The sequence below is a fragment of the Arachis ipaensis genome, chromosome B08, assembly GCF_000816755.2.
Source record: "Arachis ipaensis cultivar K30076 chromosome B08, Araip1.1, whole genome shotgun sequence".
In the NCBI taxonomy this organism is placed as follows: Eukaryota; Viridiplantae; Streptophyta; class Magnoliopsida; order Fabales; family Fabaceae; genus Arachis; species Arachis ipaensis.
The window spans coordinates 111,663,759-111,683,179 of NC_029792.2; the positions used below are offsets into that span (position 1 = coordinate 111,663,759).

The window sequence follows — 19,421 nt, forward strand, 5'->3', positions numbered from 1 at the left end:
CGGATATCGTATCCAATCCGATCCGATGAGTGCAGTGCGGATCAGATAGAATTTCAGACTATATCCGATTCAATCCGTGTGCAGTCCTAAAATTAAGGTTAACATTTTTTTTACTAATTATTTGTTTACATAATTACTTTCAACAAATCAATTTCATATATTGACATTGGTTAATTATATGCTATTTTTTAAAGGTCATAATTCTCTCGTTTTTTTATTTTTTTATTTTTATTTTATCAGTTATCTAATTACTAGAATCAAACAAATCTATTCTTAGTCAATTTGGTTTGATTTAGATACACATAAAATATAAAATTAAACCAATCTAAATTAATTATAATTTAATTAATTCTAATTTCATTTCATCCTAAACCTGAACCAACTTGATGCATGAATACCGATATTCTCGAACAATATATTTCCCTGGTTTTCAACCCAAGTCATACTTTGCACCTTATCAAAATTATTAGCGTAAAATACATTTAAGAATCTCTTGATATTTTTAGTTGACCTGACGAAGAAGAGAGTAACGTGTGTGGATACCACCTAACCAACCATCTTAGCATCTTATCAAATCTTGTCCCTTTTATGTTTTTGTACCGTATAATTTCTATATTAAATTATTAATATTACATACTCCCTTAGCACCTTACATTTTTAATTTTTTATTCATTATCATTATTTTAAATTTGAGTTTCCTTTCTTCTTCCATTCTTAATGGCTCTTTACACATGCACCTTCATCTCTCCCTCTCCACCTTCCCTCTCCGCACCAATCCGCCGGAGCCACTCATTACTTCGCCGTCGAGTTTCAAGTCCAAATGCTTCCGTAGGCTCTTCTTCTTCTTCTTCATCTGAACCGAAAACATCATCATCATCACAATCAACACCGATTGCTCCATCTGCTACTACTACAACAACAACTTCGTCCTCAACACCTTTCGTTGAGTCTAGGCCACCTGACCCTGTCTTCAATTACGCATTCGCCAGCCCTAATGGCAACCCTGCTGTTAGGTTTTTTCGATCTACGGAGTCTAACATTGAAAGGGTATTAGTCAATATTCCGATTATCATCTTATTTTTATACCGTTAGAATTTAGAGAATTTAGTATTTAGGCTTTTGAATTAGCCAAGTGTATAAGTTTTGTTGGTTACTTAGTATTGCTGTTGTTTTTACTCATATGCCTTATCAGTATACTATAATCATCCTCAATAATAGTGTCAATGCAAAATATACATCGTTTAAGAGAGTAATTATTCATAATAACTATTAAATATATGAAATAGTTATCCTCAATAATAGTATCAATACAAAATATACATCGTCTAAGAGAGCAATTATTCATGTTATTGGTACTAGCGTATTAGTAGTCAAATAATAAGAAATGTGATATTAGTTTTATCCTTTAATAATCGAGAGGTCATAGTATAAGTATTAGAAATCAGAATAAAGAAATTACAATCTCTGACATATGCTCAGTATATATTGTTATAAAGTACGAGTCATTTTATAAATTAATTTTAGAGTTTTATAATTCTAATACATTTCAATTATCCTTTAGGTGAACGTCTAAAACTGTAAAGTTAATTAAGACGGAGGAGCATTTATTTTGTTTTTAAAATTAACGAGTTTTCTTGCTGATTTTTTATGGAAGTTGCAAGCCAATGATTTCTGTGCTGATATTTACGGTTAAAATTTCTAAGATTTTTTGGTTAGGGGAGAGAGACAAGTGAGAGAGGTAGTTAATTAGTTAACTGTGAGGGGTGATCGTAATTAATGTTGAGCATAGAATTTGGAATAGAGCATTTTAACTTTTTCTTGTGATTCCTATTGAATCTATATAATTTCAATTAAATATGCATAAGTGTTTTCATCCACCGGTACATAAATGTCATAATAGATAATTGATAGCATATTCCATGGATTCATTGCCCAATCTACTATGCAGCGATGCACTTACTTTTAATCAATCCTCACTCTCGCACAATGAGGAAGAAGGGGTTGTCTTTATTTTCTTTTCAAGATTCTTTTTTCTTAATGGAGTTCTTGCTGGTTATGGTTTGGGTTATATGGGGTAGTTTGTTGAAATTAGTTATAAACTAGTACTCGTTATTCATTCTCTTCTCTAATTAGAAGCTTTCTGATTTTCCATTTTTTGAGCAGCTTATATTTGACTTCCGTTTCTTGGCACTATTCGCTGTTGGAGGTTCATTGGCTGGTTCACTATTGTGCTTCCTAAACGTATAGTCTCTGAACACCTTTCATGTAATCACTATTGAGCTCAGCTGTGAGATTATCTCTTTTATTTATGTTATTGGTTTCTCTCATGGAGAACTCTACTTCTTTGTTTACCTATGTACGTTATTCTGATAATTAAATTGGACTAGACAATTAAAATAAGTACCCAAAAGATTCTAGTGCTGGAAAAATGGACCCCAAGGCTGCGTTTGTTTCCTGGTACTGTCTCTGTCGCCCAAAAGTTTCTTGTGTTTACCTCGAATGATTACAGACATTTGACAAAATAGTCATAATTGGATATTATACTTCTTAACAACTATCTTGAAGTAACTCATGGTTAGATCATGTTGTCAAAAGTCTATAATCTTTCGGAGGCCACGAATAACTTTCCAGCTTTTAGGGTACATTTTTTTGTTCGGATACCACTTTGGTAGTCTACCCATTAGATTGTTTAGTTTGTAACATTTGAATATTGTTAGGTTCATATCACGAGTGATCCTACATGTATCTATCTTACTATCTTCTGTCATTTTAGGGTTGTATTTATATTATTGATGCATACAAAGTCTATTGGTCAAGCTGTGTCAAAGGAGTTCACTCTGGAAAGATGGTTCTGCGACTGGTTGAAGCAATTGGTAATTCATCATCTATCAGAATTAACATATACCCTTTTTTCATAGTGACTTATTGGACATACTCTATAGTATTCTGTTACTTGGGACAGGAAATGATTAACTGTGAAAAGAAATTGGGAAAATTTTTACAATTTTATAAACATGATTTAAATATAAATGAGACAAACACTGATATGATTTAGTTGTTGTTATCCTGTTATCCATGCAACCAGGATGCTGCTTTCAGAATCTAAAGCCATGACTTTCAAATCACAATTCACACGGCTACATTACGGTTTTGCAAAGTCACACCTATGTCATGTTTGATAATTATATGAAAATATTCCTTTTCAAACCAAAAAAGAAAAAAAAAAGGAATTAGACATATAGATTTTGTTTGACCTGCACGGTCCCAAATGCTTAAATAGCATATATCATTTTATGTTTTCACTTGTAAACACACCATTTTTTGCTTCAGATCCTGGTCTGGATTGCTTATAAGATTATGTACCCTACTTGGACTGAATCATTCTTTGTTTTTCACTTTTTTGCCATTGAAATGCATGAATCTTGTTGCTGCAGATGTTTATTTGGCTGGTACGGTTATGCTGATATTTGGAATGGGACTGTACGGATTGTTCATAAGCAATACATCTTCACATGAGAAACCTGCTGTGGATCGTGCTCTTGTAGGATCCTCTTTGTTTGGAATGTTTGTTTTGAAGGTATTCTCAACTCTCAAGCCCTCTGATCTGAAACTATAGTAACAACCATGCATTTTCATATATTATGAGCATTAAATTGCAGTATCTATATCAGAAAATTTCACCTAACGCAACTTCTTATTTGTTTTACTCTTACCTGTCAAGCAGAGGCGGATTTAGGGGGGGACTAGTGGCCATGCCCCCCTGAATTTTCGAAACTTAAAATATATTATATGATGTCTAAAACTTTCAATAATTCATCTATTAGTTTAGTGGTTAAAAGGAGGCATTTTATGCCCAAAACATGGGTTCAAATCTCATTTCATGCATTTTAAATTTATTTTTTTGTTCTTTCTAATTTCTGGATTCGCCATTGCTGTCAAGGTTGTTTGTTACCATGATTTAAGTAAAACAAAAACAAACGCCTGCTCAGTTGTGCAACTGTAATTTACCCTGTACAATTCAACGAAATATTGAAATACATATCATATTATCATTATAGAAATCGGAATCCTATGTTTTCTGGCTTGCTCATTGATTGAATCCTAGTCGCCGACTAATATTGTCTCAAGCACTTTGTTTTTTCTCCGCCCGTAGGAACCTATAAGTTGATCACAAAATTTCTCAAGGATCTACTTGACATAATACACTTTCAAGAATAATAAGTTATATTAGCAAAGGATAAAACTGTAAAAAGGTATAATAAGTATTTTTCCGTTCTCCTCTTTATCTATTTTAAACTTGTGAATAAGTACTTCCTTCTCTTTCCTTTTTCCCCTCCAAAGCTTCCTCTTTCATTTTCCTCGCAACTCATGATCGCATCCTAAGCCTTCTGAAAGGTCCATCTTTTAATCAACATTTTTTGTCTGTTTTGATCACTAACAATAATAGCTTGTATTTTCTTCCCCTCTTTTTTCAGGAGAGGCCTAAATGGATGAAAATTAGCTCACTGGACGAACTGAAGACAAAAGTGGGGCACGTTATTGTCATGATTCTTCTGGTAAAAATGTTTGAGAGAAGCAAAATGGTAGCCATTTCCACAGGAATGGATTTACTTAGTTATTCAGTCTGTATTTTCTTATCTTCTGCATCTTTGTATATCCTCCATAACCTCCATAAGGGAGAGTAGAAGAATGTAGATGTTGTAAAATATACTTAATTCTTTGCTGTAGCCTGTAGGTAAAATGGCATGACCTAAGGAATTAATGTTTAACTCGTGTTCATTATACAAAAATAATGAAAAGGAATGCAAGTAATTAATGCATAGCATGTCATTTTCTGAAACTTCTTGAGACTGGCAGATGAAGAAGCAAGCTGGGAAATACATAAAAGTGCAAATGAGATCTGGAGTTAACGGCAGAAGTTATTCTTCAACGACAAGACAGTTTTAGTGAAACTAGAGGAATTAGAGCGAGACAAGGAGTCATACTGGTAGAATACAAGTGTATAAGATAAGGTAAAGAAATTTTTTAAAGAGTAGTTTTTGTAATGCAATGTTAAAAATTAGAAGAATATAAGATAGTTAAACAAAAATCGCATTAAGCAAAATAAAAACAAGAGTATACGAGGGTCTTTATATTTTTGAGAATGAAGAAAGAGGAAAAAAAAAGTATGTAAAATTACAATCCTTTGAGAATGAAGAAAGAGAAAAAAAAAGTATGTAAAATTACAAAGGATTGAGAAATGAAAATGAGAAATTTGGATCAAGTGCATCAAGGAGCAAGAGCCTTATATACAAGAAGGGGGCAATGACCCCCTCCTCTTAAACTTAAACTTAAAATTTTGGCTTTTTCATAAAATTTAACCTAACTCTGTCCTGTCAAAGAAGCTCTAAAACAAATGAAAAATGTGTATTTGATCTATATCTATAAGAATAAAAGGGATATATAAAATTGTAAAAATTACAAAGAAATCAAGATCATGAGCCATATTATGAAATTATGAGAGGGTGATAAAACGAAAATTGAGACAGAAAATACAAGTGTTAGAGAACTAGTTTAGTCTTATGTTGGGTATATCCACTAAACCATTACTGAAGCTATATACTTGTCAAAGATGATGATGGAGACATACCAAAATAATAAAAAGATCTAAATATGTTATTTATTGATTTGGAAAAACATATATAGGAAACCAACTACCAAGAGAGATTATGAAAGGTTTTGGAAAAAAAGAGAGTACTTATTACATATATTCATGAAATCACGGATACATATGATAGGATTACAACTAATATTAAGATTCAAGATTGTATAATAGAGTAATTTATTATTGGTGTAGGACTGCATCAAGAATCATTTTTAAGTCCATATATTTTCGTTTTAGAAGTGCTTACTGAACATATCAAGAAATTCTTACTATGGTACATGCTTTTTGCTAATGCTATTGTCCTTGTGAGAGAATCAAGAAAAAATCTAAATCAGAAATTAGATATGCAGAGAGAAGGTTTAGAGGTGTATGATTTGCATAGACGTTACCTAGATTATTTTTATTATTAGTTTAATATTGATGGTAATTAATTATAATAGGAGTATATAAGGAGTACATAAGATTTTTCATTTTTTTTATTTTTTCATTCATTGAAAATTATCAAAATGAGAAGAACTAATTTTTCTCCCTCTCTCTCAACTTTCACTCTTCCTCCGTTCGTCAAACCATTAACATCACAACTTGAATAGCTTATGACATGAAATTTTTTTCATGGTGCGGTAAGCGTGGAGAGCAACCAAGTTGTGAATCAAATTAAAAAGTTGTAAATTGCCAATAGTTGCCAATGATGCCGTTTTCTTTCTTTCTCTTATTTTTCCTTCGACATTTTCTTTTCCCCTTTCTTACCTCTTCCTTTAAACTCATCCAATAGAGTTTGATGAGAGGCTATTTCGCAAGATTCTTTCTTGGTGAACATAGCTGTTCTTGATCAACGAGTTAGAAAGAAGAAGATTTGAATCCTTATCACTCTATAATTCATTGATTTCTCAAAATGGCGAACATAGATCCTCGAGTAGTGGTTTTGACAACCAAAGCAATGCCAATCTTCAATCTCAAATTTTGAAGAGCAATACAAGTTCGATTCAAGATCAATCAAACCCTTATTTTCTCCATCGTAGAGAAAATCTAGGTAGTAGAAGTCATGGAGCTACAATGGCATGCTCTCATTGGAACAAGCAATGCTACACAGAAGATGTGTGCTATAAAAAGCATGGGTACTTGATGAATATGATTCTTGATGGTTTAGAATTCACAATTAAAATCTCGTTGCAAGTATAGTTTCTAAACCAACAATAATCCTTTCATACAAAAATTTGTTTGTCACAAGTACAAACCCCTAAATTTATAAACCGAAGTATTGAACCTCGGGTCGTTCTCTCTAGGAATTGCAATAAAGTGTTCTTGTTATTGGTTATGAGGTGTGTTTTTGGGTTTTTGATAAGGAACAAGAAAAGTAAATGGTAAAGGAAATAAACTAACAACTAGAAAGGTCTTGGCAAGGTTTGCTGGTCAAGGATCTCTATCCTAATCACTAACCACAACATGAGAATTGGCAAGGATCAACCCCATTAAGTCATCTTCTAACTAATAAAGGAAAGTCAAATGAGCTATGTCAATCCAAGTCCATAAGTCCTAGTTCTCCACCAATTCAATTAGTGAGATCTAGAGTTAATGGCTCCCAATCGTCAATCACTTGGACATTAGTAACTCAAGAGTTCCTAAGTTACCTTCCCAAGCCAAGAGCATAAAATTCTACTCTAAAATCCTACCAAACATTTTATCAAACACTTAGAAGGCATAAAAGGAAAGCATAGTAAATCAACAATAAGAGCAAAATCTAACAACAACTAAAAGAAGCATTTCATAAAACATATAGAAGGCAATAAAAGTAAACAACATGAATTGCAAGAATTAAAGAGAGATCTAACTAGAATAGCAAGAGATCAACAATAGAAAAAGAAAACAATTATGAAACAACAAAGAACTTACCAATTGCATTGAAGAAGAAATGTAGATCTACAAAAGAAAGTTCATAAACTACAACTAACAATACAAGAAAATTACAAGAGAAAAAGAATTCTACAACTATAAGAGAAAAATTAAAGAAAGAAAAGGAAAATTAGAAGAGATAAGAAGAACTAGATCTAGATCTAAAACCTAATCCTAATTCTAGAGAGAAATGAGAGCTTCTCTCTCTAGAAACTAACTCTAACTACTTCTAAAACTTAAACTATGACTAATGATCAAAAGTCTGTTAATTTCCCTTCAACCCTTGACTTAAATAGCATTAGAAATGAGTTGGATTGAGCTCACAAGGCTTCTAAAATCGCTGGCCACGAGTTGCATTAAGTGAATCATGTGCAACCATCGGTGCGTAAGCATACCATGCACGTGCGCACCCCTATCCGCGATGCAACTATGACAAATCTTATATCATTTCGAAGCTCCGGATGTTAGCTTTCTAACACAACTGAAACCGCATCATTTGGACTCTTGTAACTCAAGTTATGGTCAACTAAGTGCGAAGAGGTCGGCTTGACAGCTTTTGCGATTCCTTCATTTCTTCATGAGTTCTCCATTTTTACATGCTTTTCCTTCATTCCCTTGATCCAATCTTTACCTCCTAAATCTGAAATCACTCAACAAACATATCAAGGCATCTAATGGAATCAAAGGTAAATCAAGATTAAACAATTAAGGGCCTAAAAAGCATGTTTTCACACTTAAGCACAAATTAGGAGACAATCATGAAACCATACTATTTCATTGAATAAATGTGGGTAAAAGGTCATAAAATTCCCTAAATTAAGCACAAGATAAACCCTACTAATGGGATTTATCAACCTCCCCACACTTAAACCAAGCATGTCCTCATGCTTAAACCAAGAAAGAACAAAGGGTATCAACATTTATTCAATGTAACTAATCTAAATGCAAACTACCTATATGCAACTATCTACGTGAATGCAATTGCTTGGTCAAAATAATTCAATTCCCAAGAATACATATATGCACAAGGGCTAAGGGTATTAGCAATCATGCCAAACCACAATTGAATTGGGCTATTAAATATTTTTATAAACTTGCATGAGGAGTGATGATCATAGGTGAAAAACATGTAATTGAGCAATCGAACCCTCACCGGTAGTGTTTGCACTCTATTTGCTCAAGTATTTAGGGTTGATTCACTTAATTCTCCCCTAATCATGCTTTCCAAGATTTGTTTTTCTTCTAACAATCGACATTTATTTCATGCATGCATACAAGTATCATGAGGTCTTTTCATTGGTTGTAATGGGGTTAGGGTCAAGGTAGGATGCATATATGGTTAAGTGAGCTTAACATTTGAATCTTTAATAAGTTTAGACTTCCCACCTAGCCTATGACATCCTATACAATTCAAAAGCTAACATAACTACCCATTCTTCACTTTTTAACATACTCATGCATTTTCTTTTCATTTCACAACACTTATGCATTGATCCTTATTGAGCTTTGCTTTGGGGCATTTTGTCCCCTTTTTATTTCTTTATTTTTTTTTCTTTGTTTCTTTCTTTTTCTATTTTTTTCTTTTCTTTTCCATATTATTTTTTTTCTTTTTCTTTTTTTATTTTGTTTTTCTCATTTTTTTTCTTTCTTTCAACAAAGTATATACAAGAGTATCAATGCATATGGTTTTACATTTGATTAACACATGAGCATGTACCCAATTCCCAATATTTTTAACAAAAACACAAAACTACCCTTTTATTCAACCAATGTCCCAAGGTTCTCACACTTGAATGATACACACACACACACTAGCCTAAACTAATCAAAGATCCAAATAAGGATATTTATTGTTTTTCGCTTTGAGGCTTGTAATGTGCTAAAATTATGAACAAGTGAGTTAAGCGTAGGCTCAAATTGGCTAACAATGGAAGGTAAAAGGTAGGCTATTTGGGTGAGTGAGTTACGTGAAATGATGGCATCAATCATATAAATGCATGAGTACACAAAATAATGGACATAAATAATCAAACAAATCAAAGATTATAATCATAGAAAGAGAATAATGCACACAAGAAGGGAAAATAAGTGGTTATAAGATGTAACCACACCATTAGGCTCAAGTCTCACTTGCTTGTGTTCTTAGCTCAAAAACCATGTTCCACAATATATATATATATATATAATTCAAGCAAGTTTAATGAAAAATTTTCACTCAAATCAATTGAGGTGCCCTATAGATAGAATTCTTAAAAGATTTCATTATTTTGACTAAGCTTATTGTGTGTGTATATATATATATAAATGCAAAATTAAGAAAATACAACAAAAAATCCTAAAAGACCTAAAAGTATGAAATGCAAAAGTGTTCAGATTAGAAACTTGTCACTCAAAATCGTCGATTAGTCGGACGACCTCCCCACACTTAAAAGTTTGCACCGTCCTCGGTGCATGCAAAGAAGAGCAATGTGGATGGGTTGCTATAATTAATGAGCTCCTTCAAAATGTTGTGTGGATGAACTTATTTGTTGCCCCATTTAAAAGCTTTCCCTTTTCCTCCTTTTGGTGGCCAACCTAAAAAGAGCGAAAAAGAAAGAAAATTAAGCCTATAACAAAGATATCAAAGCAAATAGAACATAGGCGGGGGCTAATGCCAAATAAAAGTAGGGTTCTCACTACATGTTAGCTATGCATGTAAGTGAGAGAGCGATATAGGCAAAGGGCATATCAACTAATACTTGATGCAAGAGTAAAGTCAAAGCATAAAGAGCACTCAAAAGCATCAAGATCAAATAAGAATTGACACGAACAAGATTAGTGATAAGCATGAGAGCATTTGGTCCCATCCTAACTCAATGATGATGAAGTACAAAAACAAAGGATAATGAATTAGGACAAACTAAGGCACTAATCTTGTGTGTGGAACAAATATTACAATTAATGCAACAAGTCATGAAGCTCCAAAATAATGCAAGAGAGTCTCAACAATTGAGTAGAAAAGTTCAACACCATTATTAAAATGAGAAATTTAGAAAAAAAAAAGAAAACATGCTATAAAATCAAAATTGAAATATAAAGAATAGAAGTAAACAAATGCGATAAACAAAAGAAAATGGAAGAGGAGAAAAAAACTCTTTTTATTTACCGGCGCGGACGCGTCATGCACGCTTACGCGCCGATGTGCATTTTGGCCGAAGGGCGCGTACGCGCCAGGTGCGCGCACGCGCGGGTTAGGTTGGGCGCAGGGCACAATGTCAGCTCAGGATTGGCCCAATTCTCTGGAACATGTACCAGGAGGGCAGGTGGCGCTATCGGCGCGCACGCACACAGCGTGCGTACACGTGCATTGCGCAATTAACATCAAGGACGCGTACGCGCGGGTTGGTTTGTGCCTTAGGCCCAATGTTCGCACAGTGCAGGCCTAACTCTCGGGTTTTTGGTTGGGGGTGGAATTTTTGCATCCACGCGTACGCATACATGGCACGTCTGCGTGGATGGTCAAAAATGCTTGAGACGCGCGTACGCGCCAGGTGCACGCACGCGCGGGTTGGTGCTCTGTTTTTCAAAATTTTTCCAAGTTCTTGCACCAAACCAAGCCTTCCAAACCTCCAAACAGCTACCAAAACACCCTAAAACCTTATTTAACATATTATACTACTAAATAAACTCAACAAACTAAACAAAACATGGAATTAAACTAATTCTATTAATATGTACAAAAGAGAAAAATGAAAAGAGTTTACCATGGTGGGGTGTCTCCCACCTAGCACTTTTGTTTAGTGTCCTTAAATTGGACTTATGGAGAGCTCCTCTCAAGGTGGCTTGTGCTTGAAGCTATCTTTGAACATCCACCAATGCTTAATCCGCCATTGTGCCCCAAGATTCCTTAGTTGTTGCACCAAGTGTTGATGGAGTTCTTCACAAGCTTGGGGCTCCCAAAATTGATTCTCCTTGTGCGATCCGGGATCCCACACTCTATTTTCACACCCGTCTTGAAGTTGACTATCATCGTTATTAGTCCATCCGGGTGGTAGGCATGATGAATTCTCAATAAAGTGACCAAACATTCTCTTAGACCCAAGCGATCTAGCTCTATACCAACCCTTACTATTAAGCTTTGAACATGTCACCATAACCATCTCCCTCTTGCTCTTAAAGCCACAAATATTTCTAAGTTGACAATCCATCTTAAGCAAACCATACTCAAGGGAAATAATAAAGCTTAAGTATAAGAAATTTACCCACTTGAATGAAATAATGGATGGTGATGGCTTAGGGAGAGATATCTCCAATGTCCTTGCAAGCTCTACTCCCTTGTATTCTTCTTTGTCAATTTCCACCTCTTCATAAACTTCTCCACTTTCAATCCTTTGTTCATCATTTTCATCTAACTCTTCTCCATCACTCAAATCATAAATGGGAGGGTGAGAAAAATCTACCTCGACATTGCTTTCTGTCTCATTGGGAGAAGGTTCTTCAAGTTCAAAGGATTCACCACCAAGATTGGATGCATGATCTTCATCTCCAAGGGAACTTGATTCTTGCTTCATTCCCTCCAAGTCTTCATATGAAATATGCCTTGGAGGTTGTGCACATTCCTCCTCAACATCAAATTCACTCTTCTTGGAGAGGTTCTCTTCAACTCTAGGTTCCCAAGGGAGTTCTGCATCTCCTAAGTCTTCAACCACTTCTTCCTTTTCTTCAATGATCATAGGCTCCTCTAATTGTTCTAACACAAAGTGGCATTCCTCCTTCTTCATCGGAGTTTCGAATCTCTCTTTCATGCTTTTCTCTTCAATTAATTCTCCACATGTGACCATGGGAGTTCTTTGAGTGCTCAAATATTGGGAGGCTAAGGTGCTTACTACCTTGGTCAAGGTAACCACAAATTCTAGTGTCTCCCTTTGCATTTCTCCTTGCCCTTGAAGTATAAGGCTAAGGATTTCATCCATTGAGGATTGGGGTGGATAAGAGGGTTCAATGTCTTGGAGAATTGGTTCATAATAGGAAGGTGGTTCTTCTTGGTAAGGATGTGGTGGTGTGTATTGAGATGGTTCTTGGGAGTAGTAATCTTGGAATGGTGGTTCCATGTAGGGCTCATATGGTTCAAAAGGAGGTTGGTATGGTGGATATAGATTAGGGTCATATGGAGGTGTTTGGTGGAAGGAGGCTTGTGAGTATGGTTGAGGTTCATGTTGAGGATATGGCTCATAGGCATATAGTGGTGGTTCTTGAAATTCACAAGGAGATTCACCATAGCCATTGGGTTGATATGCATCATAGAATGGTTCTTCTTCATAGTGCATTGGTGGAGGTTGTTGCCAAGAGGATTGATCATATGCATATGGCTCCTCCTACCTTTGATTGTCCCATCCTTGATACATATCCTCATTGAAGCTTCCATTGCCTACAACATAGTTAGAACCAAACTCATAGCCAAGGTGAGAATTCATGGTAGCAAGAGAAAATGAAAACAAAATCTAATAAGAAACAAGAAAATTAAATCCTAAAACTAGCAAGAACTAACAAAGAAGCAAAAGGCAAACCTATTTAAAATATTCACATATATACAATAACCAATAACACAACACCATTGCAAATTTCCCGGCAACGGCGCCATTTTGATGAATATGATTCTTGACGGTTTAGAATTCACAATTAAAATCTCGTTGCAAGTATAGTTTCTAAACCAACAATAATCCTTTCATACAAAAATTTGTTTTTCACAAGTACAAATCCCTAAATTTATAAACCGAAGTATTGAACTTCGGGTCGTTCTCCCTAGGAATTGCAATAAAGTGTTCTTGTTATTGGTTATGAGGTGTGTTTTGGGATTTTTGATAAGGAACAAGAAAAGTAAATGGTAAAGGAAATAAACTAACAACTAGAAAGGTCTTGGCAAGGTTTGGTGGTCAAGGATCTCTATCCTAATCACTAACCACAACATGAGAATTGGCAAGGATCAACCCCATTAAGTCATCCTCTAATTAATAAAGGAAAGTCAAATGAGCTATATCAATCCAAGTCCATAAGTCCTAGTTCTCCACCAATTCAATTAGTGAGATCTATAGTTAATGGCTCCCAATCATCAATCACTTGGACATTAGTAACTCAAGAGTTCCTAAGTTACCTTCTCAAGCCAAGAGCATAAAATTCTACTCTAAAATCCTACCAAGCATTTTATCAAATACTTGGAAGGCATAAAAGGAAAGCATAGTAAATCAACAACAAGAGCAAAATCTAACAACAACTAAAAGAAGTATTTCATCAAACATATATAAGGCAATAAAAGTAAACAATATGAATTGTAAGAATTAAAGAGAGATCTAACTAGAATAGCAAGAGATCAACAATAGAAAAAGAAAACAATTATGAAACAACAAAGAACTTACCAGTTGCATTGAAGAAGAAATGTAGATCTACAAAAGAAAGTTCATAAACTACAACTAACAATACAAGGAAATTATAAGAGAAGAAGAATTCTACAACTATAAGAGAACAATTAAGGAAAGAAAAGGAAAATTAGAAGAGATAATAAGAATTAGATCTAGATCTAAAACCTAATCTTAATTCTAGAGAGAAGTGAGAGCTTCTCTCTCTAGAAACTAACTCTAACTACTTCTAAAACTTAAACTATGACTAATGATCAAAAGTCTGTTAATTCCCCTTCAATCCTTGGCTTAAATAGCATCAGAAATGAGTTGGATTGGGCCCACAAGGCTTCTAAAATCGCTGGCCACGAGTTGCATTAAGTGAATCATGTGCAACCATCAGCACATACGCATACCGTACGTGTGCGCGCCTCTATCCGCAATGCAACTATGACAAATCTTATATCATTTTGAAGCCCCAGATGTTATCTTTCCAACGCAACTAGAACATCATCATTTGGACCCCTGTAGCTCAAGTTATGGTCGATTAAGTGCGAAGAGGTCAGCTTGACAGCTTTTGCGATTCCTTAATTTCTTCATGAGTTCTCCATTTTTACATGCTTTTCCTTCATTCCCTTGATCCAATCTTTGCCTCCTAAATCTGAAATCACTCAAAAAGTATATCAAGACATCTAATGAAATCAAAGGTAAATCAAGATTAAACAATTAAGGGCCTAAAAAGCATATTTTCACACTTAAGCACAAATTAGGAGACAATCATGAAACCATGCTATTTCATTGAATAAATGTGGGTAAAAGATTATAAAATCTCCTAAATTAAGCACAAGATAAATCCTACAAATGGGGTTTATCATTACTCCTCATAATGATATACTCAGTGGCAAACAATCCCAGCTTAATTGTCTCCAAGAGAACATTGGAATATCAAGATCTGAGTTCACTCCAGAGCAAATATTTGCCTTGTTAGAGTTGATCAAAGACAAAGGCATGCAACAATAACCTCATATTGCAAACCAAATTTTGACTAATTCCATTCAGACCTTCACTCTAAGTAAAACCATTCCATTATATTTTAATGCAAGAATTATGAGCATTATCACTCCAAAATCTGCATTATGGGTCATTAACTCCGGTGCAACAGATCATGTGACTTTCTACTAAAAAGATTTTACAAGCTTTCAAAATATTACTCCAATCAATATGATGTTACCAAATGGGACCAAAACTGTCAGCACCATCATTGACATAATCACATTCACTAAAAACGTTTTCTCAAAAATATTTTGTACATTCCTTCTTTTGATTTTAAACTGATCTCTGTGTCAAAATTAACCTCAAATTTACATTGCCAACTGTTAATCGATGATAAGTATTGTGAGATACAAGATCGATCCACATCAAAGATGATTGGCATTACTAAGTGTAAAGAAGGGTTATATACAATGAGTAAAAAACCAGAATTCTCTCATTTTTCCCTCCTCTAACTAAGCAAACTTCATTGGTGGCAACTACAACCACTACTCATCCCACAATACCTTCACACACTGAGCACAACAACATTTGGCATCTTAGACTAGGATACATACACATGAATAAACTGATTTTACCAAAGAAATATTATCCTTTTATAGATTGTATTACTTCAAAACTTCCTTGTGACTCATGTCATTTTGTGAAACAAAGAAATTATCTTTTGATCTTAGTACAACTGAAATAAAATATTGTTTTGACTTAGTTCATATGGATATCTGCGGTCCCATTTCTGTCCCTTCCAATAAAAGGACATAGGTACGTTTTGACTGTAGTGGATGGCAAGAGTAGATTCACTTGAATTTTTTTTTATGAAAACCAAATCTGAGGCATCACAATTGGTTATTAATTTTGTGAATTTTGTCAGAGTACAATTTAAAAAACAAATTAAGTGTATAAGGACTAACAATGGGTTAGAATTCACTCTAAAATCTTTTTTGCATCAACTAGCATTTTACACCAAACTTCTTGTGTAGAAATACCAAAGCAAAACGGAATTCTAGAGCAAAAACACTAGCACATTTTAGGTGTTGCTAGAGCACTGTTGTTTCAATTAGGAATTCCACATTATTTTCGACAATACGTAGTTACTCACGCTATTCACCTAATTAATAGGCTGCCCAGCACTAAATTGGATAATGCTAGTGCTTATAAGCATAGTTATCAAAACCGAACCGGCAATCGACCCGGTGAAGTTACTGGGTCACTGGGTTAGTGGTTCAACCGATGGGTCAGTGGTCGAACCGTTTAACCCGGTAATAATTAAATAAATATATAAAATTATAATACAATATTTATTGAAAAATAAAAATTAGTGTTTAATATATTATATTATTTAAATTTAAATAAATTATATATAAATTTATATATATATATATTAACGGGTTTGACCACCGTTGACCGGGTTAATTGCAGAAGCGGTCTGCATCGTAAATCGAACCGGCCAGATTATCGGTTCACTGGATTTTCGGTCAAATCAGCCGGTCCGGTCCGGTTCTGATAACTATGTTTATAAACTTTTGTATGGTAAGTTACCTAACCTTTCATATTTAAAAGTATTTATTTCTCTTGCATATGCCTCCACATTAACAAATTCAAGAACAAAATTAGACCCAAGAGCTAGAAAAATAGCTTTTCTCGGTTTTAAACTAGGAACAAAGGATTTTCGACTTATTGATTTAAAATCAAAGGAAATTTTCATATCTAGAAATTTAACTTTCTATGAAACTCATTTTCCATTTTCACATTCCACTAGCATTGACATTCCTGCGGAACTCACTTGTACTCCATAATGCATTGATCTTTTTCAATATGATACACCATCCACACATCATTTGCAATCACACACACATACCACACTTACAAAGTCAAATGAACATTTCTCAATCTCAATGGACTCACCAATTTTCTCACACACTATTACACCCATTATCATACCACACACTAACAATGCACATTCATCACAAAACTACAACATCACACATGACTACATCACTAAAAAATCTGAAAGAGTCAAGAAATCGCCTGCTTATTTGAAGGATTACCATTGTATGATAACCCACGCAACTCACTCTAGCAACTTTGCCAACTCTAACTCTTTATATCCTATCTCACAATATTTGTCATAGGATAAACTAATTCCAAAATAAAAGTTATTTTCTCTAGTCATCACCTCAAATTCAGAACCTAGAACTTATGAGGAATCGGCTGCATATGAATGTTAAAGAAAGACAATACAAGCTGAATTGACAGCTCTAGATTAGAACAGAACTTGGTGTCTCACTGAACTCCCAAAAGGTAAGAAGGCTATGGGTTACAAATAGATTTTTTGGGTAAAATTCAATCCTGATGGCACCATAGAAAGGCATAATGCAAGGCTAGTTGCAAAGGGATTCACTCAAGTTCAAGGAGTGGATTATCGTAATACTTTAAGTCCAGTTGTCAAAATGACTACTCTACGAGTAATGTTAGCATTAGCAGCAGCAAAGAACTGGCATTTGAAATAGCTGGACATCAATACTGCCTTCCTTCACGGAGATTCAGACAAGAAAATTTATATGAAGATATCACCCTGTTTGGCTGTGTCACAACCAGGTTTGGTTTGTAAATTGCAAAAGTCTCTATATGGGTTAAGCAAGCTAGCAGACAATGAAACATTAAACTCACTCAGACTCTTGTTGATGCTGGTTATAAGCAGTTTTTTTATGGTCATTCCCTCCTCGTCAAGAAACAATCTGAAACCTTCACTGCCATTCTAATATATGTTGATGACTTGGTTTTAACCGGGGATGGCATTTTTAAATCAATTCCATCAAACGAATTTTGGATGACAAATTCAAAATAAAGAATCTTGGTGATCTCAAGTACTTCTTGGGAATAGAAGTAGCACGCTCCAACTCTGGAATTCATATTTATCAACGGAGGTACGCCATGGACCTTCTCAAGTGGAAGTACGCCATGGAACTTCTCAAGTATTTTGGTTATCTAAATTGCAAGCCTCTCTTCACTCCATTTGATTATAGTCAGAAGCTCTCGAAGGAGTCAGGTACCATTTTAACGGACAACAGTACTTACAAACAGCTCATCGGTCGACTCCTTTACCTCACAAACACTAGACCTGATATTTCTTATGCTGTGGGACGTTTGAGCAAGTTTTTGGACTGTGCAACCACTTCTCACCTGCAGGCTATTTTTTGCATACTCCGATATTTAAAAGGTAGACCTACAATTGGTCTATTTTTTCCTCTACTTCTAATCTACATCTCACTGGATTTGCCAATATTGACTTGCCAATATTGACTAGGCTAGCTGTGCCGATACTCGTCGCTCTGTTTTCAGTTATTGCTTCATGCTTGGGAACTATCTCATTAGCTAGAAGAGTAAGAAGCAAACCATAATTACCAAGTCCTCTGCAAAAGCTGAATATAGGTCTCTTGTTGTTGCCACTTGTGAAGCTAGTTGGTTATCTTTTTTAATGGATTTCATTGGTTTGCCACTTCAAAAGTCTATCACTCTATTCTATGACAACCAATCATCCAATCACGTTACTAATAATCCCATCTTTCATGAAATAACCAAACACATTACGTTGTTCGTGAAAAGTATTTGTATGGTCTCATTCATCTTATGCCAGTTCGTTTCAAAGACCAACTTGCTAATTTTTTTACCAAAACTCTACCTTGCGAGAGGATGTTACTTAGATTATTTTTTATTAGTTTAATATTAAAGGTAATTAATTATAGTAGGAGTACATAAGGAGTACATAAGGTTTTTCATTTTTCTACTTTTTTCATTTATGGGAAATTATTAAAATGAGAAGAACCAATTTTTCTCCCATTCTCTCAACTTTCACTTTTTTCTCTCTCTTCTGGTTCGTCAAATCATTAACATCACGACTTGAATAGTTTAAGACATAAAATTTACATTCTATATTTTTTCAATAGAATATAAATTTGGTTGAAATTTTTTTTAACATAAATTAAGTGTTTTAAGTATTTTGGATATATCATATGGGATAAATGAAAAAATCGAAGAGAATATAAAACATAGAATCCAAGTAAATTAGTTAAAGTGATGGGGTGCGATTTGTTTTATATGCAATAAAAAGATACTATTTTATTGCACTCCTAGTTGACCAATCTATCTATTATATAATCTATTAAAAGAGAGCTCAAAATAGTATTATAATGAATGTATGACATATAAGTTTTTATGTTTCATATAAAATTGTCATATTTATCTATAGCAACAACATAAGAAAAATTATTTATCTTAGATCTACATTTATACTACCATAGAAAATAAGATCTATATAATCAATTTAGCATTAATCTTATAATGTCATATATTAAATTATCTAATTCTGCAAAAACAAAAATTAATTCATATCAATAGTCTAAATTCTAATATTGCATATCCTATTTTGAGAATAAATTTTATTAATTATATATTATCTTTGTTATTTA

General features: G+C 34.2%; 1 protein-coding gene across 1 annotated transcript; it reads left to right on the forward strand.

The window, feature by feature from the left end:
* Positions 625–4,829, forward strand: LOC107613599. Its single transcript, XM_016315675.2, has 5 exons — positions 625–1,047; positions 2,164–2,241; positions 2,774–2,873; positions 3,435–3,577; positions 4,476–4,829. The coding sequence occupies exons 1-5, from the start codon at positions 718–720 to the stop codon at positions 4,683–4,685; spliced, it is 861 nt and encodes a 286-aa protein (XP_016171161.1). The 5' UTR covers positions 625–717; the 3' UTR covers positions 4,686–4,829.